Source organism: Rosa rugosa, chromosome 6 (assembly GCF_958449725.1).
Source record: "Rosa rugosa chromosome 6, drRosRugo1.1, whole genome shotgun sequence".
In the NCBI taxonomy this organism is placed as follows: Eukaryota; Viridiplantae; Streptophyta; class Magnoliopsida; order Rosales; family Rosaceae; genus Rosa; species Rosa rugosa.
In genome coordinates this window covers 53103454-53128724 of record NC_084825.1, presented here as the reverse complement: position 1 = coordinate 53128724, position 25271 = coordinate 53103454, and the positions used below count along the sequence as shown (strand labels likewise).

General features: G+C 39.9%; 3 protein-coding genes and 1 long non-coding RNA gene across 5 annotated transcripts in view; all 4 read left to right on the top strand.

Annotated features, from left to right (window-relative positions):
* The first annotated feature begins 4091 nt into the window (after positions 1-4091).
* LOC133717825 (cyclic nucleotide-gated ion channel 1-like) lies at positions 4092-6357 on the top strand. 2 transcript variants are annotated; one of them, XM_062144568.1, is made up of 6 exons: positions 4094-4268; positions 4371-4854; positions 4990-5187; positions 5450-5733; positions 5870-5981; positions 6073-6357. In XM_062144568.1, the coding sequence occupies exons 1-6, from the start codon at positions 4231-4233 to the stop codon at positions 6343-6345; spliced, it is 1389 nt and encodes a 462-aa protein (XP_062000552.1). In that variant the 5' UTR covers positions 4094-4230; the 3' UTR covers positions 6346-6357. The 2 variants fall into 2 exon arrangements, with proteins under 2 accessions (XP_062000551.1, XP_062000552.1); XM_062144567.1 differs by having other exon boundaries at positions 4092-4854.
* Positions 6358-6861: 504 nt separating this feature from the next.
* On the top strand, positions 6862-7510 carry LOC133717826 (cyclic nucleotide-gated ion channel 1-like). The gene has a single exon (XM_062144569.1). The coding sequence runs from the start codon at positions 6866-6868 to the stop codon at positions 7361-7363; it is 498 nt and encodes a 165-aa protein (XP_062000553.1). The 5' UTR covers positions 6862-6865; the 3' UTR covers positions 7364-7510.
* Positions 7511-11130: 3620 nt separating this feature from the next.
* Positions 11131-25271, top strand: part of LOC133717009 (cyclic nucleotide-gated ion channel 1-like) — a 28059-nt gene continuing 13918 nt past the window's right edge. Inside the window, exon 1 of the mRNA XM_062143634.1 lies at positions 11131-11325. The gene's annotated coding sequence lies outside the window, so the exon portion shown is untranslated. The remainder of the gene's footprint in view (positions 11326-25271) is intronic.
* Positions 17827-20253, top strand: LOC133715442 (uncharacterized). The gene is made up of 3 exons (XR_009849074.1): positions 17827-18121; positions 19067-19116; positions 19630-20253. It is a non-coding gene; the product is annotated as an uncharacterized LOC133715442 (long non-coding RNA).

Here is a 25271-nt window from a genome sequence, read left to right as displayed (position 1 = left end):
TTTTTTTTTTTGACAGAGTAATAGAAATTTCATTTAATCCCAAAGCCAGAACGGCACATACAAATAACCCCTATATGCTTGTACCCTAAATCAGTGGTCAAGCAGGTAAGGGAATATGGGTACCATCCACTAGTACAATGATGCTCATTTGAATTTTACGAGCCTACACAACTACAAATCTCAGCGTACACTAAGAGAACTATGTCGAATCTTCCTTCGTCAATGCACTCAATTGTGGTACTCCAGGAGATTCATTAACTTGGTGTAAGAAGAAACCATAGCAATATAGACTAAAGCCCACTAATAAAGCAGGCCTAACCTGGGCCAAAACCCACTACTTTCCCCAAACAAACTAGGGAGTTATTGGAATTTAAAAGAACCTTAAAAAATCCTAAAGCCCAAAAGAAAACCCTAACCCAAGGTCCACCCGTGGCCCAGCCCATTCCAATCATCCCTTCCCTGTGCAGCATTGCTGCATGTACACCAAAACTCGCCTCCAACTTCACGGCGCCGCAAGCACGCCAGAGCCACAACGCCTGAAACGATCACCAGAAAGCATCGATGAAGCCTGAGCAAGCCAGCCAAACTTGGATCGCCGACTCAAGTCGCTACCAGCTCCCCCCAAAGTTGCCATCGCAGCCGCCGAAACCCACCTCACGCCGTGAATCGCCTCCCTCGAGATGATGTCCATGGCCTCCATGGCGTAGAGAAGAAAGATCCCGAACTACGCCGCCACCACAGTCAAACCTCAGGCCAGAAATCCCTAAGCCAATAGGGTACTAGCCCAAAACCATTCCCGTCCGGCAAACGATACAACAACAGCGAGACAGAACCGCCAACTCCGTCGTCGACCGCCGCCGGACGAGAGGAAAAGATCACGGGAGTCCGCCTTGCCTCCTTGCCTCCGACTTCTCCTTGTCCGAGTTCTTGAATTGTTTTGGTAAATTAAAATTTTTTGTTTAGTCTTTTAGGGCGAAATTGCTAACAAGCTATTAGTCAACTTGGTAGGTATGCCACAATGAAGTAGTACAACTTGGTACCTAAATGGTAACACCTAGTGCCCATATTTGTTTTCTTGGAATCTTGAGTGACTTGAAAGATTTAAGTCAATTAGCAACTTGCAAGACTAGAATATTGAATCCGTAAACTTAATTGTTCTTATTATCAAAAAACTTAATTGTTCTCAGAATAGAAAAACGAAAATAGAAAACTCAAATTTTATGCAAATCATGCATTATGAGGTATGAGTCAATGAGCAATTCGCTAATGGTTGAGTTTAATTATTTTTTTTCCACCTCTATTTCTATCTTTTAGTGTCAGCAGTTGTTGGTGTGTCACCTTTGTTGAGGTTATGTATAGTCCACTAAGAGCAAATGCACCCATGAACCAAGGGCAATTGTTGATTTGCCAACTAAATTGGTACTACTAACCCACTATTCAACCCAAATTGGCAATTGTCTCTAGCTTACACAATGCACCAATGAAAGGTAATGTGACTGCCAATCCACCCTTCACACTTCAAATTTGAATAATTCATTAATTCAAAATCATGTTAAACTTATAATTTAATTAATTAAATAATTAATAATTTTTTGAAATAATGGTAATTCCATTGATAATAGCGCATGCCAAGAAAGCCATTACATACCCACCCGCTGACACATAACAATGGCCAGAACAAGGATTCGTGGAGGAGCCACAGTGGTACATAGGATAGACCAACTATATTTGAACTTATCGCTCACTAAAAGCGAGCCTATAAGCTATGGAAAAAACATAGCGAAAATAGACAAGCCAAACTACACTCGTTAGGTTCCTAATACAAGAAAACTCATTGTAATTAGACAAAAAGCTAAAAACATAGGTTTGGGCCAAGAGCCTAAACCCTAGTCCAAATTTAGAAGATAATGGACTAGGGTAGGACCCCAGCCCAACAACTTGAAGCCCAATAGGGTAGTCACCCAGGAGATCCCTTCAGGCCCATCATCTGGTTCGGGCCAGTCCACCACCTACTCTCATCACCTTCGTCGTATGTCACATTCCAGCCGAGTTCCGGCTGACCCACGCTGTCCGACCCGTCTCGTCGCGATCCCCACAGCCACGACATCTATCCAGGCGATTCAACAGTCTCTAGCCACGCCGTCGACCTGCGTCATCACAGAACAAAACCATCCCCGATCCGGGTCCTCACAGCCACCGATCGAAACCCATGGCGCTGACGGTTCAAAAATCTCTTCAACGAGATCAATTGTCGGCTTGTAACACCACGACCACCTCCTCTCCACCAGCCCAGCCAAACCTTCTGACAAAACCTGAGAAAAACCCTTTCGAGAGAGTCCTATGGGCAGTAGAGATTGATCTCCTTTCCGGCAGCCAAAAACCCTAAGACGAAGGCGAGGCCGGAGGCCAGCCAGGACGTCGGGGCGCCGCCGGACGAGAACAAATTTGTAGAAACGGAGTCCCCAGTCTTAGGGTTTCTCTAGGTGAGAGAGAGTCATTTTCATCTATTTCCATGATGAACGCATATTGGTATTAAATAATTAATAATTAAGGTGAAGGAATAGGTATTTATAGAATTTTTGAAAAAAATATTTTAAAGATTTTTTTTGACCTTTTGAATTATTTTTTAGGTTGAAAATCAAAATTACCATTATCATTTAATCACAGCCATTGGATCGAAGGATCCAACAGCTACGATTAAATAACGTTACACAAAAAGTACGGGTCCGAAAGAAAAAAAAAAAAAAAAAAGAGGAGCCGTTGGCAGCAGGCCCACGTGCTTGTGGAGCCCACCACTAAAGGTCGGGCAATTCAGTGACTGAGGATTAGCAAATCAATTGCCTGGGCAAGTGGTCCCCAGTGATTGCCTGGGCAATCTTTTCCTGTGCATGCCCAGACTGACCCTCTTCTCCAATTGGTCACCCAATTCGTTCTTTGGTGCATCTGCTATAGCAACTGCCAAATAAACTATTATCCCTTAGATACTTCTTATAATTTTTGTATTTAAATTTATTTCTGAATGAGGGACTTGTTCATAGATTTAGGTCAAGTGTATTCCTATCAAGCTGCAGCAAGAAGTCATTCATGAACTTAACTGGAAGTCTGGAACTAGCTTGGAGCCTTGGACGGGTTGGTAATAAACTAATAATAATTCATTAATATTGACATAGATACATTAGGATATGGTCTTTGTCAACGGCCAATAGCTACCACAACTGAACAAGAGGTACACATATCCTTATTAGTTATTATCTATGATGCATGGAAACGTCAAATTGCCTCCGTATCCCGTATCAAAACGGGATACGGGTACGAAACGCGTCGGAAACGCACGGAAACGTCCGGAAACGCGTATCCTGATTTGGATACGGTTTGGATACGTCTGTATCCTATTCGGATACGTGAGAATGTAAATAAATCGGATACGTGGGGTAATCCCGACTTTTTACCCCCAAAATAGGAAAAAAAAAAAAAAAAAAAAAACCTCAATTTAGATCGAGAGAGAGAGAGACCTAATCTCAGATCGAGAGAGAGAAGAAAATCGCAGACCCAATCGCTTCGGAGTTCCTTGATTCTCGTCTGGTCTTCTTCCTCTTCAGAGTTCCTCGATCTGCTGCTCGTCTAGTCTTCTAGCTTCGTCAATCGCAGACCCAGATCGAGAGAGAGAAGAAAAATCGTAGACCCAGTCGCTTCGGAGTTCCTTGATTCTCGTCTCGTCTTCTTCCGCTTCGGAATTCCTCTGCTGCTCGTCTGGTCTTCTAGTTTCGTCTAGTCTTCTGCTTCGTCTATTCGTTGTGGGAGTGTGGAGGTGTGGGTCAATTATGTGTGATAACAGCTGCTGGGTCGGGTATGATTGGAAGAGCATATGTGATATATGTCAATTTACTCAATTATGATTGTGATAATGTATAAAGTATAAACTATTCTTATGGCATGAGTGAATTGTGAATTTGAGAGTGTGTAACTTTGTTTATGTTTCAAATTTTTTTTTCTTCTAATTATATATATATATATATATATATATATATATATATATATATATTTAATTGACGTTTCCTTCACGTACCCGTTTCCAATTACAATTAAGATTTGCCGTTTCCACGTATCCGATCGTATCGTATCCGGGTACACGTACCCGTATCGGTGCTTCTTAGGTTATTATAAAGTCCTACAATTGTAGCCAAGTTCCATAAGTTCTTATTTCTTTGAATGATCTGAACAGCAATAATTATGTTTAAACCGAATGATGAAGAAGCCCCAGAAGTAAGGTTTGTCTCTTCGAATCTAGAATTGCTGACCTGCTTTCTGAATAATCATACACATGCAAAGCTCTTTTTCCTTTCTGATTGCATTTTGCATCTTCTTATCAGTCTCACAGTTGGTTCCAATACTCATTCTGAATACGACCGGAGACAATCAGAACTGAAAAAAAACAAAAGCAGAATTAGTTCGTGGTGGACTAGTTTATGGGTTCGAGGTACATGGTGGGATTCGATATTTGTAGCCTCGTGTGTTATCGCAGTCTCACTGGATCCACTGTTCTTTTACATTCCTATCATCGATAGGGAAAAAAAGTGCCTTCAAGCAGACACACAATTGAGGACTGTAACTCTCATTTTGCGATCAGTGATGGATATCACTTTTATAGTGCATATTATCTATCGGATTCGTGAAGCTATGATCGCTGCAGCCCCCGATAAGATGGCTGCCCCCGATAAGATGGCTAACCAGGAAGAATCGAAGTCTTCCGATTTCTTTAAAGGACCCTTCTTTAAACGTGTCGGTGCAATAGTTGACAATTTGTCATGGCGCTCTCTCATAACTGACATTCTAGCTGTTCTTCCTATCCCACAGGTAAGATCGATAATGAAGTTAAACATCATATTCCAGCCAATTTAAGTTTTTAAGTTGGCTAGGTTTAACTATTAGCAACTTGTGAGTTGTGACTGATGAATGAATTTCTCACTGATTACTGTTTATGTTGTCCAGGTGCTACTACTTGTTGTCTTCTTTAAAATGAGAGGCTCTGGATATTTGAACCACAGAAAGATTTTGAATTTCTTTCTTCTCCTTCAATATTTGGCAAGAATTTATCGTATTCACCTATCTTCCAAAAAACTTACAAAGAGTCATGGAATATGGATTAAAGGACTATTCAATTTATTTCTCTATATCTTTGCAAGTCACGTAAGTTGCTTTTTGTTGTCAATTTATGTTTTATCTCTATTTTAGTGACCAATGCATGTCTGAGTTTATTTGATAAACGTTGACAAAATTAAGGGACCTGCTTATATGAGCAGAATCTATAGGATATATTGGGAGAGAAGCTCTAGTCCTATATACTATAAGAATTCGGCAATGAATGAGAGCACATCCTATATTTACATTTCCTTTAGTGTCCTACTTACATTGTTAAAATTGATCTTAATTATGTGTTGCCTTTTAATAGGTACTTGGAGCCTTTTGGTATTTCTTTTCGATTCAACGAGAGACATCATGTTGGCATCGAAGTTGCGGTGACAAGTGTATAAGTACCTTTTATTGTGATGAGTACAAACATTCAAAAAATATGGTGACACTTATAACATATCTGAATGCATCGTGCCCTATAAATACTACTGAACCATTTGATTTTGGAATATTTCTTGATTCTCTAAAGTCCAATAACTCGACATCAACCAACTTTCCACAAAAGTTGTGTTACTCTTTTTGGTGGGGTCTACGAAATTTGAGGTTTGCATATATATGCTAATTAAAATTAATGATTCTTATACATAAGTTGAATATCTTACAATATTGTACCATATTTTTCTTCCATTCGTATCAAATATTAATGCATATGCTTGATCATTTGATTGATTCTTTGCAGTAATTTTGGCACGAATCTTGTAACAAGTAACTATGTATGGGAGAATTTATTCGCAATTCTTATTTCTATCATTGGCTTGTTACTGTTTTTGTACCTCATCGGAAATGTGCAGGTTGGCAATCTATCTATCTATCTATATATTATTTCCTTGGCTGGACAGGATTGGAGGATGTGGCTAATCAAACTCAACTTTTTGTATGCAGACATTTATGTCTATGGGAACTGCAAAGTCAGAGGAGATAAGAAGGAAGATCAAATCAAAAAAGAAAGATATGAAAGTGTGGATGGAGAAAAATTGCCTCCCTGCTAAGTTGAGGAAAGAAATCATGGCAAATATAAGAGAAAAATTAGAACAAGACAAGCATGCTGACATGGGGGATCTGTACTTCATTCTTCCCTCGTCAACCAAAAAATCTCTAAAGCGTGCTCTCTGCATGAGTACACTGAGAAAAGTAGGACTCTTAGTTACATGTTGATACTCAATCAATTCTCGTAAGATTTTCATATATGGGTAAAAATCACAAATAGTACCTGAACTATACCTCAATCTTATCGATGGTACCTGAACTTCAATTTTGATCACAACCAGTATCCGAACTTTTCGATTTCATTTTAAATGGTACCTAGAGCCACCTTCGGTCACTATTCCGACTAAAAACGGCATGTGAGGTGATCATAGTGATGATCTTTGGTGATTTCAGGGGCTGCGATTATCACTATCTTTTTGGTAATAGACTTGCCTTGAACTGGTTTTTTTATTTATTTGATTTGCCTTTTTTGGCCGGAATAGTGACCGAAGGTGGCTCTAGGTACCATTTAAAATGAAATCGAAAAGTTCGGGTACTGGTTGTGATCAAAATTGAAGTTCAGGTATCATCGATAAAATAGAGGATAACTTCAGGTACCATTTGTGATAATAACCCTTCATATATATAATGTGTATATACATGTTTGTATGTACCAAGGCTTGAAGGTATGAATCCAAAAGTTTTGAAAATGATATGTGACTATCTGAAGCCTGTGACATACCCTGAGCATCACTATGTTGCCAAGGTGGATGAACCAGTTGATCAGATGGTGCTTGTCAAAGAAGGAACTATGTGGATCTACTCGTCGAATACTAGTACTCCATCCAAGATCCATAGGACGGTTGAGAACGGTGGCATTTATGGAGATGAACAACTTCTGAGTTGGGTGTCGAAGGACACGCAACACGTCTCGTTTGCAAACCTCCCGATCTCAAAAGAAAATGTGAAATGTCATACAAAAGTGGTAGGGTTTGCTATCGCGGCCCAGGACTTGAAAGATGTCGCCACCAAGTGCAAAATGCTTTGGAATTACGATGATCTTCGAGAGGAGAGGGTGGCGAGCTCTACCACAGGAAGGACATTCCGTCGAAACCGCAATAACCCAAATAGGTCGGCTACCGTAGGAGTAGGAGCTGCGACCTCGTCAAGAACAGGAATTGAGTATCTGCAGATCGAGAAAACCTAATGCTAATCATGCGCCGCCCGAGCTAGTCATGCAGTGCCCTAGTAGCTAGTCATATGTAGACTAATATTTCTGTTATGTTCTCTGTTCAATAAGCTAAAACTTTCTGATTCAAGCTACTGACTTATTGGTCCTAATTAACTTAGAACATCTCCAACAGAACCCCTAAAATCAAAAATTGCAACCATCTGAATTCTGAAACTTGTATGTATGATCCAGAATCTGGATGCTTTATAACTTAAATAGAATAATAGAATATGGCACCTGCCGGTTTTTCTTGTCTTACTGATCAGCCTGCTGACCATGCATTATTGGTTCACTGGGAGATATTTTGTTGGGAGAGGATCCTCTCCTGAGCAAGCTAATCACCTGAGCTTCCTGAGCTTTCTGTCAGATGACGACACGTGTCCATTGTTTGATCTAATGGCCTACAATTCTTCCTATTATTTCCCTTCTCTTTTCCTTCCTTCCTCTCTCCTGTTCTTCTTTTCCTTCTGTTCTTTCACTTGCACAATCCCAAGAGGCCAAGAGTGTTGGTCTTCGTTCCTTTAAGCTCAGTCTGCAAATACTCCAAGCAGTATATCCCACCTACGAACTACAACCTAATCAACCTTCTGCCCTCAACCACAAAACCAACACTCTTCAATTGAACAGTCACCAAGATCAAACCACAAAACCCATAAACCATATCCGCATTCAAATCAATCCATAAACCACACCTCCTGGTCTTTCAAAACCACCACCCAAACTCTCCCCAATTAAAGCTTCTCCAATCCAAACAGTTAACAGATATATACAAAAACAAGTATTTTTCTGCTATCAAGCAAGAATCTCACGTAGATTTCAAGAAATTGCTAGAAAATAAAAAATCCTCATATCTTGGACGAAAATCTCAGCTCTTGAATGAGCCACGCATTGAAGTACCTCTGTAAATTAAGATTAAGCATTGAAACGATACCCATAAACGATTTTGGTCTTAATTTAAACGATACCCAATTGGCAATTGCTTTTTGTTGATGTTTTAACTGATGCCCATATGGTAGAAACGATGCAAGATGATGGTTGGGGTAGTTGATGGCGGTGGTGACGATGGGCTGGGTTGGGAGTGGTTGCCGTCGCCGATAAATGGATGAATGAAGAGAGAGAGAGAGTCCAAGTCTGGTTCGTATTTGAGTTTTGATTGAAAAAAAAAAAATTTGAGTTCAAGCAATAGCAACCATTAGATGTAGTTTTATACACGTGGCATCTTGTCATCAAAAGCTCAGGAAGCTCAGGTGATTAGCTTGCTCAGGAGAGGATCCTCTCCCTATTTTGTTGGCCAATCACATTTTAAGTATATATGTAAAGTAGTAAAATACTGCACTTAGGGGCGGATCCATGTGGCAGGCTCTATGGGCTGGAGCCTAGACAATATTTTGGGCCAAAAACCCTTAAGTATGTATATATTTACCTTCAGCCCATACTAGCCAAAGAAAAAAAAAAAACTTTTCTGCAGGTCGCGTACTCCCACAGCCACAGCCCACAGCAGCTCACTACTCAGACCTTGGGTTATGATCAATTTGTCAATATACGGTGCACCGTTTTCCATATAAATCTGTGGTTCCCCCGCTTCTCTTCAAATGTGTAATCAAAGAAGTGTATGCACTAGGATATGCTTGGTAGAGGCAATAAATATTGGATGAAAGTCTTTAATAAACCGAGAGGTACCTTAATCTTTATATAAATTGTGTAAAACACCAGCAAGTTAACTCCTTTAGTGTGTTCCTATGAAGTATTCTAGCGCATCAGTTCAAATTTTAGACCTGCGATCTTGTTTAGGATGTGTGTGCTTTTAACATGCTTTGCTCTATATTCCAGTGCATCAGTTCAAATTTTAGACCTGCAATCTTGTTTAGGATGTGGGTGGTTTTAACATGCTTTGCTCTATATTCCAATGCATCAGTTCAAATTTTAGACCTGCGATCTTGTTTAGGATTTGCTTTTGGTAATTCTGTTTTCATGTGGGTTCCAAACCTCAAAAAAAAAAAAAAAAATATTAGTGTACTTCTAATTAGCCTAGACAAGTCTCGGATCCTGGATCCGCCACTGTCTGCACTGTACGTAGTTCTTTCCAATGATATATACCGCGCATGCTGTTTTAGCCAGAGTTCAATTGGAAAGCAATTTCTTGGATAAGATCGATCTGTATGACTGTTACTATAAATGTAAAGTGAGCATTAAGTTGAATGAGTAGTATAATGCAATTGCCAATTGATGGTTATTCTAAACTTGAAGTTTTTTTTTTTTTGATCAAATAAGAACTTCATTAATAATGAAACTGCTTACAACGAGTTATAGGCGACACCTCTTACTCAGAAATGGCCTCTAGACTTCACACTGGAAATCTATGATGACTGACTCTAAACTTGCACTACAAATCTATTATGACTGACTCTAAACTTGCACTACAACTGTATGACAGACAAAAGCGCAGGAACAGTGAATGCTTGACATCTCACCTCTCGTCCAGCCAGTAAGAACTCTAAACTAGACAACTTACTTGTGTCGACACTAAACTCACCCACCAGATTCCTCCTGACCAGCGTTTGATCGACCAAGCCAACACTCATTGTGACCTAAACTCGACCAAAAAGGTTGCCAGACAATCAGACCTGGGACTAAAAAACTCAACACCATCACCACCCTCATGTCAACACCATCCATCCACCACTGCTCCAAATCGCCATCGCCTTCGCCTTCGACCCGATCTCAGACAGGAAGGACCCACTAGAAGGCCAAGGATGATTGTCTATAGCCAGACATTTTCGCCACCGATGCTGACCCAACTCCAGAACAGGAACGACCTCTCGACCGGCGAAGAGAAGATTGTCTATACCAAAATTGCAGTGCGACCCAACAACTAAAACTAAAAAACCACCACCTGCATCGGAGCCTCGCCTACATCAGGCCACCGTCTTCCGCAGACCACCGCCTGCAATAGATCGCCGCCAGCAGCTGAACTCCCCAACCTGCATCAGATCGCCCTCGCCTGCATCGATCTCCCACCTGCCGACGATCACCTCTGTCAGCGCCCCACCAACCCGACTGTCCCAAAGCCCAGCTATTCCGACCACCCTATCTCAACCAGATCCGGGGGCAATACCCACAACCCCATCCAACCATCATCCTTGACTGACCGCCGCCATCGTCAGGCCAGCCTCCCGTCCGAACCATGGAACCACGCCAGACCAGCCGAACAAACCCATTCCCAGATCAGTTCGAAGAGACCCAATCCAGATCGGACTGATCTGGACAGAGCAGCTTCGCTCCGCCATAACCACGATCCCCCCAGCATCATCCTGCCATCCTTGCCTTGCCATGGAGATGTACAATCTCCGAGCCGCCGCCACGAACCCAGCATACTCCGACCACCCCCACCGATCTGGAAGCTCACGAATCACTCTAGAAAACTACTAAGAAGAAAAAGAAGCAAGCACAGAGCCCCTCCCGGACCGAGACGCAGCGGCAGGTTCGCCGGCTACGGCCGGCCGGGAGAGCGAACCATGAGATCTGATTTTCTTTTCCTTGGCGCGTGAGGCGCGTTAGTTAGAAGGGATGAACCAAAAATATTTGTAGACCAAAGGGGGCCCCCACTGACGTGGCCAGTTCACATCCTCAAAAATTGGTTACTTTTTGTTGACTGTTAATGAGACGTGAACGGTAATTTTTTGTGGCGTCATGGTGAAAGGACGAGGGGTTTCTGGTATTTTCCTAAATGTCATTAGAGTCTCTACCCAACAACACTGAAACCCACAAACCCAGTGGACATGGGTTCTCGATCTCAGAAATGAATCAGAGAGAGAGAGATGACAAGGAGGAGGAAGAGCCCATTTTAGCATAGCAAACCCAGAGATTCTGTATGTTTCCCGTCAGGTACCAGCAACTTTGGGAGATGTACAACAAGGCTAAGGCTAGTTTTTGGACTGGTACATGTTCATTTAGTGTGAAACAAAGATGAAAATTTCTTTCTTTCATCTCAATTTTGGTGCTGCTTTCTTATTTGTATGTGTGGGTTTTGGAGTGTGTGTATCTGTTTGTTTTCTTCAATTTGATTCATATTTGTTTAAAGTTGGGATTTGCTTTGCTTGGAATTGAGAGGGTATCTGAACAATGGTGGTGTCTTTCACTTGAGTTTATTGAAATTCATTGATGCATGTTTCATTTATTTGTTTATTTAATCTTTTTCTGTATATTTTTACTTATTTGGTTTCAAAATTGAGTTGGTTTTGCGGTTATGTGACTTATTACTTGCAAGATATGGTTACTCTCTGACTATGAAAGCGGTTTCTTCCTTCTCTTTAATGAGGCCCATAACATTACTTTAGATAATAGCATCTGTTTTTTTTTTTTGAAAGGAATAGCATCTGGTTTTGTCTCTCAGTAGATCTTCTAATTTGGGAAATGAATTATTTAATCTTTTTCCTTTGTCTTAAATCAGTATACGTGATATGTTTACAGAACAATACAAGGGAAGGGGATGAATTCATCCAATTGGAATTTGATGCTTTGAGCGCAAACCCATTTGGGGTTGCAAAATTAACTGCAATATGATATGTGTGCTCTCAGTGAGTGGTGTGCACATCTATTTGTTTGATAAACTAAATCCTCATGATTCTAGGTGTACAGAGAAACAATTACAGTACTAATTTTTAAAGCCTGATTTCTGTCTGTGGTAAATAGCACTAGCAAGACAATAACAATGACATAATATATGTGCTTTTGGACTCTGGATAGGCATATCTGGTCTTTAGGGTCTGTGGATGTATTATAAGATGGAATGTGTACATAAGCCACAAGGCCTATATCCAGTCAATTTTTTGTTCCCTTTTTTGGAGGAATCTGCTAGTTCAATGTCTTCTGCGTTCACAGTTATTCTAATGACTGTTGAAGGATATCGACATAATGTGTGCCTCTACAAACTAGGGTTTAGAGTTGTAATAGGAATGTGTTCTAGGTATTCAATTGTAATCGGATTCTATTACCTTTTTGGGTACCTTGTAACTCCCTATTTAAAGGGCTCCTATTATCAATAATAGACACACAATTCCATTCTCCTACAACACGTTATCAGCACGACGCTCTAACCCTAGCCCAAAAGAAAAAAAAAAACCTAAAAACTCTCTCTCTCACAAAAACCTGCCGCAACCCTCCTTGCCCACAAAAACCCTAGCTCGGTCTTCCCCCCTGCAGCAGCCCACCTCCTGCCGCAGCCTGCAGTCCTCCTGCTGCGCACCCTCCTGCAGTCCCTGCTGCGCACCCTCCTGCAGCCCCTGCTGCCAGCCCGCCTGCAACTCGCAGCCTCCTCCCTGCAGCCCGCGCTGCACACCAGCCCGCATACACCAGTCCGCAGCCCAGCACTCCGCTCACCAGCCCAACCACCTCCTCCTACCGCAGCCCCTGCTGCCCCAGCCATCTGCCGCACGACCTGCAGCCATCTGCAGCATCCAGCGCACCCAGCCACCAGCGCCCACACCTGCGCCCCTGCCCAGTCCGCCTACTTGCTACCTACATCCGCGCACGCTCCAGCCACCCACCTGCAAATTAGGAGGAGGAAGAACAGAGGAAAGAAAGAAGAAGAAGACCCGAAAAAAAAAAAACAGAAAAAAAAGAAGGGACCCGGCCCAGAAAAAAAAAAAACAGAAAAAAAAAAAAAAAAAGGACCCGGCCCAGAAAAAAAAAAAAGAAAAAAAAAAAAAAGAAGAAGAAGAAAGCCCAGAAAAACAAACGAACCTGCTGCTGCTGCCCCAACACGCGCGTGTCTTCAAGCCAAGCACAATCACGTAAGTTTTTATAATTAATGTTGCTGCTTTTATGTATTTTAAATTATTTTATTTTCTGCAGAATATTGGAATATATGTTGCCAAATGGTTTTGATATTTAACAAAGCGGAATTGTGGGGATTCGCGCTTAACGAACTAAGAGTGTTCGTATGAACTAAGAGTGTTCATAACCAAACGGACTAAGAGCGTTCGCATGAACTAAGAGTGTTCATAATGCTTGGACTAAGAGCGTCCATAAGCATCAAATTGTGACCATATTATAAACATCATTGTTTGGTCTAATCCAAAAGAGATTCTTGGAAATTGATTTCTTGGTAGCATAACTCGGAAATCTTATTATTTTAGTTTTCGTGGAAGTTTAGCTCCGAAACTAACATATCTTCTCTTCTTATTTTCAGGATGTCGAATGAACCTAGACTCGACTTTCCCATGCTTGACTCAACAGGCTCGGAGTACCATAGCTGGGTAACCGATGTTGAGAACCATCTCACTTCAAAGGGAATATTGCCCATAATCCAGGCACCTAACCCGGATCTTGTGTTCATCCCAACACTTGCAAAACATGCTCAAGCAGTCATCTTGATGAGACGTCATATGGACAAAGCACTCAGATTGGAGTATATGTCGATCAAGGATGCAAGAGAGCTATGGGTAGCGCTAGAAGAGCGCTTTGGCAATGTCCAAGATTCCCTCCTCCCTGACTTGAAGGTTCAATGAAACAATCTGCGCTTTGCTGACTTCAAGTCTGTTGCTGAATATAATTCAGAAGCTCTTCGCATACAATCCATGTTGAGATTTTGTGGAAAACCTATCACAGAGCAAGAGCTAATTGAGAAGACTCTCTCCACCTTCCCCGTTTCAGCCATTGTGATATCAAAGCAATATCGTACTGAAGTCAATGCTGGACGGATCACGAGGTTTCATCAGCTTATCAATATCATATCTGTAGCTGAGAAACATGATAACATACTCGTGAGGAATTATAATTCAAGGCCCATTGGAACTAAGAGCATTCATGAGGTGAATTATAATGCACCCAAAGGAGGGCGCAAGGAGCGGAACCCTAGGAATAAGGGATATGAGGGACGTATAGGTCCATATAACCGCCCTAATCAGGAAGGAAACCGCAAGTTTGGAGCGGATACACGTGTGGCAATGCCACACGTGGGAGAGGGGATCGTGGCAACCCTAGCCGTGGTGGTAGAGCCATAGCTCGTGGTGGTGGCGCCATGGGTCGTGGTGGTGGCGCCAACCCTCCTAGGGAACGACCACAACGTGCACAACGTGCACCTCAATTAAGGGGAGGTAACCACAATGACATGTGTCATCGATGTGGGTCAAGTGAGCATTGGTTCAAGCAATGCAAGGCAAGCGAGCAACTAGCTTCAAGATACAGGGCATACAGGGACCTGAGGGAGCAAGAAGTGTACCTTGCAGAAGAAGGAGAAGAAGATGGTGGAGATGTCAACCTCACCATAGAGGACTTCAAAGCTGAAAAAGTGCACAAGGATGCTGCAGACTTTGATTAGAATAGTCCTTTTTATTTTCCAAGAATTTTTGTAATGGCATAAGCCTTAGTCAATAAATGACAATTGTATCAACTCTTTCTTATGTGGCGCACCCAATAAAATATGATGTCTAGGAAAGTCATTGAGATAACTGGTACTTAAGCGAGCCTCGCTCCACCAACATCTCTCTACTTTCCTGGTCATATTTGATTGGAGTTACCAAACGGATAGAGTGACTACAATGTGTCTCAGTTTGATTTTCTTTATTTTGGATTAGACTTTTTGGAACCTTTGATGTAATCATTGGCTATTTTTATTAATAAAGTATCGTATTCAATGTCATGGACATGTTTTTAATTTCGAACTTTATTATTTTTCAGTATGTTTCCTGGAGAGTTGGAATGCCTTGTTGATAGTGGCACCACACATACTATATTGCGACATAGGCAACTATTTCTATGGATGACGCCTAGTCGATCTTCTGTGACTACGATGGCTGGACCATCACAATTGATTCATGGTCGAGGACCAGCTCAATTTATGTTGCCAAATGGCACAAGTCTTAATGTCACCGAAGCTCTATATGCTCCTAGGGCTGGAAGGACCCTATTGAGTTTTAAAGATATAAGAGCCAATGGTTTTCATGTGGAAACACATTGTGAGAATGGACAAGAGTTCCTTTGCATCACCTCTAATGACTACGGACATAAACGAGTATTATAGAGACTTATGTGTCGCTCTAGTGGGTTGTATGCAACCACTATTCGAGTCGTTGAATCTAACCATGTCATGAGAGATGACTTATGGGATTCTGACACATATAGGCTTTGGCACGATCGTCTGGGACACCCAGGTCGTGATATGATGATCCGTATACTAAAGACTTCACACGGACATCCATTTTTCAAAACGAAAAGAACTCAAAACCATAATTTGGTCCAAGGTAGAGCCAAAACCGCCTACCCCCTGCGGCCCAATAGTGGCATTGACACCACTAATGCCTCCTTGGTTCCTTTTTCGACTTCTAAAGTCAATTGTGACTTCGTGGTACAACCAAATTCTTCTTTGGTTACTTCCAAAGCCCATCTTTCGTTTTGCAAAGCTTGCTCATTAGCAAAATTAGGATCTAAACCATCCTATGCAAAGGACACCAAAGAAAATATACCATTCTTACAGAGAATCCAAGGTGATATTTGTGGACCTATCCAACCAACTTGCGGACCATTTAGATATTTTATGGTGTTGGTTGATGCATCGACACGCTGGTCACATGTCATGCTTTTGTCCACACGAAATGCTGCATTTGCTAAACTCCTAGCACAAATCATTAAGTTAAGGGCTCACCACCCTGATCATCCCATTAAGTCAATTCGTCTTGACAATGCTGGAGAGTTTACATCAAAAACTTTTGATGACTATTGCATATCCATTGGGATTGAGGTTGAACACCCTGTTCCTCACGTTCACACCCAAAATGGTCTAGCAGAAGCTGCCATTAAAAGACTTCAAATGGTTGCTAGAGCATTGGTTATGCGCACCAATCTCCCTGTTTCTGCTTGGGGATATGCAATATTGCATGCAGCTGTGCTTATTCGTCTGAGGCCTACTGCCACTCAACCCTTTTCTGCGTCCCAGTTGGTTACTGGATATGAGCCTAACGTGTCACACTTACGCATATTTGGGTGTGCAGTTTATGTGCCAATTGCGCCGCCACAGCGCACCAAAATGGGTCCTCAAAGACGCTTAGGCATTTATGTTGGATATGACTCTCCAACTATTATCCGCTACTTAGAACCCTTGACAGACGATCTATCCGCTACTTATAAACCTATATTTATATATCATACACTCCAAAGAGCAACCCCTATAAATTCAAAGAAAATGAAAAAACCGACCGTTGGATGAGTTTATTACAATAAATTATGAGTGTGATAAAAAATTTAGCAAATTTCACCATATTTTCGAATTCGATCGGATTGGTCAACCGTAGTCACCTATATGTTTTCTTGGTTGACCGATGGCGTGACAACCGCGAAACGTGCTTATTTTTTCACATCACGTTTGTATATATTCCATCGATGGATGTGCATGGACATAAGATAAAAAAAATTAATTTTAATTACAAACACATTGGCCTATACCAATTTTCTTCCTAAAGTTGTATGACTTATACATTGCATTTAAATTGTTGAGGTCCATTCTAAAACAACCATGAAGTGGAAAATGAATTTGGAGAAACCAACCGCTCGATTGAGAGATTGTAATATTTTATGGTGGTTGTAAAAAATACAGCCAATTTGGTTTTCGTTTCGAATTCGATCAACTAGGTCAAACCTAGTTACTCTTCTAAACCTATATTTATATATCACACGCTCCAAAGAGCAACCCCTATCAATTCAAAGAAAATGGGAAAACCGACCGTTGGATGTGATTATTACAATAAATTATGAGTGTGGTTAAAAATTTAGTCAATTTCACCATAGTTTCGAACTCGATTGGATTGGTCAACTGTAGTCACTTGCATGTTTTCTTGGTTGACCCAAGATAGCTAATAACCCCACTGACTGATTTTGCCTCATTCGGATCCACTTGAGAGAATTCTTTTTCGAAAGGATTGTGCCTCGAATAGATTGTATCTGAAAGAGGTTGTACCTCATTCGGATTTTTTCCTTTAGCAAATCTCTCGTCACTCAAATCCTCCTTGAAGAGTTTCGTCCTATCGAGATCCTCCTCGACTAGATATATCAGCCTCGACTAGATATTTCTGCATCCACATGATATATCCGCCTCGACTGGATATTTCTACCTCAACCGAATATATCTGCCTTGATAGGATATTTCCACATCGACCAAATATTCCTGCCTCGACTAGATATCTCCACCTTAACAAGATCTGTCCTCCTAGAAAACAATTCTCATTGAGTTACTAAAATTATTTTCAAAATTTTTCAACCCTACACCAAAATTTCAAAATATATTTCTCTTAATGTAAATCGGGGGTCCTCTAGTGCTGAAGTCAATCATCACTTATTATTATTATTTTAAAATAGAGGAAATTTATTTTTATTTTTATAAAAGGCATACCAAAATATTGGACAAAAAAAAAAACAAATAGAGAAGCGGGATAATGAAAACCCAAATGACCGAAGGCGGGGAGGAAAACAAATCGGCCCTAATCCAAAAGAAAAAGAAAAATAAAGATAAACCCTAAGGAGAACATAATCCTATCTCTCCTGGTTTTCTCCTCTACTCCAACTGCGTCTCTGTGGCATCCTCTCTCAATCTCACATCTTTGAAGCTCTCTCAGACCATTCTCTCTCACGGAGGGTCATAAGAACGCGCACCCTGGTCACCTCCCTCACTTCGCCTTCAGCAAAACACATAATTGCAGCTCTCATATCTGTTCCTCCACCACCGCCAACAACACGGTCAAGGTCATTCTACTCTCTTATGTTAAAAGCTGTTAAATTTCAATTCAACATTGAATTCTTTGCAATCATTGAAGGATGCAGATGATTGTGGGTTTCTTTGGTATGTTATCTTCATGAGTTATTGGGTCTCGATCTCTTGCGATCATAATATAGAATTGAACAATTATCTTAAGCATGTGATTGTGTTCTGCTCTGGGTGGATACTCTCTATTTTTGCATTATTGGTTACCCGATCAAGTATTGTGATTGCTTTTGGATTTCTCTGATGATTTTGTGATTTGTGTATTTCAAAAGTTTTGATCTTTCTGGTTAATTCCTTGCAAAACTTTGGTTTATATACAATTGCAACCTCTGTTACAATCCATTGCACTATTATTATAAGAATATAGTTGCCCAATCTTGTGTTAATATTAAATGGTAGTGCCAAGACACTCCAAAATAACTTATGTTGTGAAATGCTAAGTTTAGCTTTAGCAGATGAATGCCACGGTAATGTAGACCACAGAACTGAATTCAGATGATTAAGGCTTATGTTTGAAGCACAAGTACTATTCTCTCATATAATGTTGTATTGTTGTATCTAGGAGTCATCTCCTGTTATTAATATTTTCTAAGAAAGTAATGGGAATCCTTATATGGAAGACATTTTTATTTGAGAAGTGAGAAACCTTGATAGCAAATCCTTTCTATCTAACATAAATGAGATCTTGGACTACATAATAAGTTAATAACCTATTTATTGGGTCCTCCAGTCCATATACTAAGATCCACAAATGCAGCTAATTGATGTGTATAACACATTACACATGAAATCCCCGCAGAATTATCATTCTGTATCATAATATGTAAATCTTGTAACTCTTGTGTTATCATTCCTTATGTAGAATACATCCAGTTGTAAGAGTGGAGAATTCATTACATATTGTCCTTAAATTACCTTTTGTGCAGGAAAGAGTCTGGAGCATTTCCAAAATTTAGCTCAAGTTCAAGATCTTAAGGTAATCATTTTGTTCTGTGTACTCAGAATTTTTTTAGCTTCCATTTTAGTCTTACAATCAGTTACTTTATTTGATGATAGGATCTATATTAACCTTCTATAAAGTTTAAAAATTAATGATTGGAATCCTTAATAAAGGGAGATAGTATATAATTGTGGAGGAGTTCTGTTGATGGGTTTACACATGTCTAAATGAGCATATAATGAAATATCTAATGGTGTTGGGTATTATGTGTTAGGGGTGTATATATATAGCTAGATTGATAAGTAGAGAAGGTGTTGGCTGAGGAAGAGTAACTGGGTCTGCTTACAAAGACTCAGTTTAAGTAAAGTTGGATCAGAATTTATAAAGAGTAAAAGTCAAACAAGTTGAGAACAATACTATAGGAAAGAATTGAGTTAAAGATGCCCTGGGAATCGAGTTAGAGATTACTTACTGCTTTTTGGTTATCTCATGCACTACTCAAAAAAAAAAAAAAAGGCTTTCTAACACAATCTGGTGCATAAAATGCAGGTTAGACGACAAGTCCTCAAATTTTTGATAGAAGACAGAGCCCTAAAATTAGTCAGTGTCATCACCAGGTGAGTTATATGCTCTTATTTTTTATATGTATCATATATACTCTATGCTAATTTGTATGTGTGTTGATAATATATACGAGTTTGATTATGCACAAGAACCCTTCCTGATGGGACTCGAACCATGAATGATGATGAAATATGTGCAAAGGTCCTTGGAGTAAAATCAGGCTACATCAAGGGTTGTGGTTTTGGCCCTAGGCCTCCACCATCTAGCACTTCTCGATCGTCAATAGATGAAATGTCTGAGAAGAATAAAGAGTTAGAAGATAAACTTGAAGAGACCCAAGATACTATAAAGGCTCAACAAGAAAAGATTGATGCACAAAACGTGCTGATCCAAGAATTGCAGGACAAAGGCAAAAAGTTTGAGCAGTTCATGGCAACCTTTATGAACCAACAAGCATCAAGTTAATTATGCGTATCTAGGATTTAGTATCAGTTAAACAAGTTCATTGATTTTTGGATCCTTTTTAGTTCAGTATTGACTTTAGACTATTCCAATTAGTAGTTATGATAGACAACATTATGAATTATTATTTTGTTTATTGTTTAACTAGTTTTGAATAAGAATCCTCTTTTTAGAATAAAATAATATGTATCGCTGGCAGGTCGTAATAAGAAGACAACTGCAACAAAAATAAATTTCCTCGCTATAGATTAAAATCAATAACGACAAAAATAAATTTTCTCACTATAGACTGTGGATCCTACACTGACGGAAAACACATTCCTCGTTGAGTATCTTTATCGAGAAAACTTTTTCTTCTTGAAAAGATACATATTACGATGAAACAAAATTTCCTCGCTGAAATCAGTTTATAGAGAGGAAAAACTTCCTCGCCTAAAGCTATTTATAACGACGAAAATATTTTTGTCCCAAAAACCGTAGTCCCTACACCGACAAAAAACACATTCCTCATTGTTGAGTATCTTTATCGAGAAAACCTTTTCTCATTGAAAAGATACATTTTACGATGAAACAAAATTTCCTCGCTGAAAACAGTTTATAGCGAAGAAAAACTTGGTCGCCCAAAGCTATTTATAACGACGAAAATATTTTCGTCCCAAAAACAGTAGTTCCAACGCCGATGGAAAACATATTCCTCGTTGTTAAGTATCTTTAACGAGAAAACTTTTTCTCGCTGAAAGAATACATGGTACAATGAAACAAAATATCATCGCTGAAAACAGTTTACAGCGAGAAAAAGCTTCCTCACCCAAACCTTGTAACGACGAAAATTCGTCGCAGAAAAAGTAGTTTAAATATTTTATTTATTTACATTTTTAATTTTAGTTATCATTGGCGAGGAAATAATTAATTTCACGACCAAATCTAGTATGTCGGAAAATATATTTAACGACTATTTTCTAATCGTTGAACTTTTTTAACGAGAAAGAAGTATGGGTTTGAGTGAGGAATGAAATTGTCGCTATAGAATAACAGCGAGACAAATAAATTTCATCACGAAAAGGGTTTGACGAGGACATTGTTTTTTCGTCGCTGAAGCTTTTCTTGACGAGCATTCTCCGACGAATTGAAGACGAAAAGAATTTCCTCGCGGAAGTACTTCCGCGACGAAATGTCTGTTTTTAGCGAGGAATTTGTTCCTCGCAAATGAGGTTTTTTGTTGTAGATTGGCCTAAATGGAAAGATGCGATCCAGGTTGAATTGGATTCACTAACAAAGAGACAGGTATTTGGGCCTATAACGCTGACACCCCCAAATATAAAGCCTGTTGGCCATAAATGGGTCTTTGTTAGAAAGCGTTGATAGGAGCATTTTAATGTGGTATTTTAATAGTTAATTCCTCACATTTTTCTTAGTTAATTCCTTAACGAATCGATTTTTAACTCAATTTCTATTTTTTTAGGTACATTGGAGTAGATGATGATGAAATGAGCATTAGGTCCTGTTTGGACCCAAAATGAGCATTTTGGCCTGACAAGGCACGTCTTGGAGAAATTGAGCTAATGTCAGTGGCTCAAGCTATATATTGTCGACAAGTTCGAAATATATATTTAGAGGCTAAAGCAAGCCTACTATGGAAGCATGGAAGCATGAAAAGTCAACTTTAGCACATTTTCCTACTTCGGCTAGGAGAAACCGAGCTAAACAAGGAAGGAGGGGCAGCAGACTAACCAAAAGAAATTTAAATGAGCTAAAACTTTCTAGATTAAATATAGAAAGCCCAAGGATCATTTCTTATGAAGAGTGCCAGAGCTATTTTTGAGTGGAAGGCCTTCAAACAATCAGTCCAATTTTCTACAGAAGCAAAACTGGAAAACTGGACCTGTAAGAGGTCCAGCAGCATTTCCAGCCCAACCGCATGGAATAAAGCTCTGAAAATTTTTCAGAATGATCTACACTCATAGTGGAACATTTTTTATGAAGAAGTCGAAGGCTCATTCTGAAGTCTTGTTGGAGAAATAATTGAAGGAATAAAGGGGCAGAAACTGACCTAAAACCAGCTCAATATTCACATGTTCATGTTTCCTACCCACATGAAGAAAGCTAGATGCTTTTCTTTTTTTTCCTTGGATATATTTTTCTACTACAATCTCTTTAATAGATCATCATCACTTCCATGTTTCTGCACCTTCATGCTTTGCTTTCATTTCATCATTTCTCTATCTTTTCCATATTTTACAAATCACTTTCATACTCCACTTTCATTATTTTTCTTCCACTCATCATTTCACTCTTCTTTTTCTTCCCTATATAAACACCTTCTCCTCTCATTCTAAAACACACATTCCTTGATCCATTTCATCTCCTTGTCTCACCATTTCCTCTCCATTTTCCTTAGTTATCACTTCCTCTCTTCTCATTCTCTCACCACCTCTTCCATCACATATACACACCATCCACTGCCCTAATTCAGAAACCACGCCTCCATACTCTCCCCTCATCATAGCTCACGAGATCCCTACTCCAAGGAGAAGCCGTAGCCTCCATCTTCCATCAAATCATCTTCCATCATCTTGTCGTACTCCTGCTTTGAAGACGCCTCAAGCTTTCTTGAAGAATAATCAAAGTGAGATCGTGATATCTACTACTCTCTACGGTTTATTCCTTTTGTACTTTTCGAATTCAATATGTATATGGTTTTGGATTTCCCAACTATGAGTGAGTAATTTTCTTGTTGAGAACTAGTATGAAATCCTAGTTATGTGATGGACTTTTAGCTTTTGAATCTCTTTTTCGATTACAAGGTTTTGTAAATGCTTTGTTTGATTTTATTTTATAAAATCTTTTATATGTTTATGTCTTAGATTGATCACCTAAAATATGAGCATGTAATTTGGAGCTAGTTTTAAGGTGCAGTGCGTTCACGGTCTTAAAACACTAAAGTAGTAAAGCCTACATGTTAGGTGAAATCAAACAAATAGAATACATGCTAGGATGGCGTTCCTCACTAGTTTTGTACTCTAAAATCAATCTTTCCAAAGAGCTTAATGTGTTTATGTGTGCTTAATGAGTTAATTTGATAGGGTAGCGTTCTACACCTTGATTGCATATAAGCAAGCTTAGGATGCAGTGCGTTCACGGTTCTAAGTAATTTTGGGAAAAATAAGGCTTTAGCGGCGATCCTAAAGTTCTTGATTGGTTTCATTCACATGCCATTGTAATTGAAGATTAGGTTAAATTGTCTTTCTCTGATCATAACTAGAGGTGGATTACGAAGTTCTCAACGTCCATACATTTGATTTAGAATTCCTAAAAATTGCAACGTTTTCTTTCTTTTATTATTATCTGCATTCTTAAAATCCTAACCCCCCCCCCTTTCATTTATTTTTGCGTCAATTTTATTTTCTCTTTTCTTTCTTTAGTTTTCGATAGTCTTATTTCAATTAACGTAATTTGTGAAAGTACCCTCAATCCCCGGACTGAACGATCCCTGCTTATCCTATACTAACAATTGTCTTTTGCAGGGTAATTTTGTGCGCTTAATTCAGGCGTACCAAGCGTAATGAGAAAAATGAGGTTGTTAGATACAAAGCCCGCCTTGTGGCGCAAGGTTTCTCACAACGCCCTGGAATCGACTACGAGGAGACATATTCTCCCGTAATGGACGTTATAACGTTCCGCTACCTTGTCAGTTTGGTAGTTTCCGAAAAACTTGACATGCAGCTTATGGATGTGGTTACTGCATATCTCTATGGGGATCTAGATTCAGAGATATATATGAAGGTTCCAGATGGACTTCAATTACCCAAATCAAGTGGCTCTAAACCACGGAGCGCGTTTTCAATAATATTGAGACGCTCACTATATGGATTGAAACAATCCGGACGGATGTGGTATAACCGTCTAAGTGACTACTTGATTGGGAATGGATATGTCAACAATGAAATATGCCCATGCGTGTTTATAAAAAGGACAAGTTCCGGATTTGCAATTGTAGCAGTTTATGTCGACGACATGAACCTAATTGGAACTCTAGATGAGTTAAAGGAAACTGCTCAATACTTGAAATCCGAATTTGAGATGAAAGATCTTGGGAAAACACGGTTTTGTCTCGGACTAGAGCTCGAGCACCGTAGTGATGGGATTATGATCCATCAGTCAGCATATACTCAAAAATTACTAAGGCGCTTTGACGAAGATAAAGCAAAGCCTGTGAGTACTCCCATGATCGGCCGTAGTCTTGAGCCCGGAAAAGATCCATTTCGTCCAAGGGATGAGGACGAAAACTTATTAGAGGCTGAAGTGCCCTATCTAAGTGCAATAGGCGCATTATTGTACTTAGCTCAATGCATAAGACCGGATATCTCATTTGCAGTGAAATTGTTAGCTCGACACAGTTCTGCGCCAACACGCCGCCATTGGATTGGTGTGAAGACAATCCTTCGATACTTGAGAGGTACGATTGATATGGGCTTGTTCTATCCCTACAAAGAGAAAAGAAATAACGGAAGTGTGGGATCGGACTCCACAAGGCAAAACGCCACCTTCCGTGCTCCTCCTCTCCTCCATCAAAATGACAACGATGTCTTGATGGGTTTTGCTGATGCAGGGTATCTCTCTGACCCTCACAAAGGTCGCTCCCAAACGGGTTAGGTCTTTACCATGGGAAGCACTGCGATATCTTGGAGGTCTACAAAACAGACCCTTGTTGCTACTTCCTCAAATCATGCAGAGATTATTGCTCTACATGAAGCTGTGCGAGAATGCATATGGCTAAGGTGTATAGTTAGACATATTCGAGGAACTTGTGGTTTGAAGTCTACCACAGATGAACCTACATGCATTTATGAGGATAATGCAGCTTGTATTGAACAAATGAAATTAGGTTTCATCAAGGGCGACAACACCAAGCATATATCGCCTAAGTTCTTTTACAATCAGCAACAACAGACACTTCTAAATATTGAAGTGAACCAAATCCGATCTGAGGATAATGTAGCGGACTTATTTACTAAGTCGTTACCAAAATCCACCTTCGAGAAACATGTGAAGAGCATCGGATTAAGGAAGTTATCCGAACTCCCATGATTGTAGCAATCAGGGGGAGATATGGACATCAGGGGGAGGTATGATGTCTACATGTTAGATCTCGAAGAGTAAAGGAC

Bases quoted from the DNA above. Each gene is read 5' to 3' on its own strand.
- LOC133717825 (XM_062144567.1), top strand. From the start codon at position 4,231: ATGTTTAAACCGAATGATGAAGAAGCCCCAGAAGTAAGGTTTGTCTCT. The intron at 4,855-4,989 runs GTAAGATCGATA...TATGTTGTCCAG, and splicing joins CTGTTCTTCCTATCCCACAG to GTGCTACTACTTGTTGTCTT. The intron at 5,982-6,072 runs GTTGGCAATCTA...TTTTGTATGCAG, and splicing joins ACCTCATCGGAAATGTGCAG to ACATTTATGTCTATGGGAAC.
- LOC133717826 (XM_062144569.1), top strand. From the start codon at position 6,866: ATGATATGTGACTATCTGAAGCCTGTGACATACCCTGAGCATCACTAT.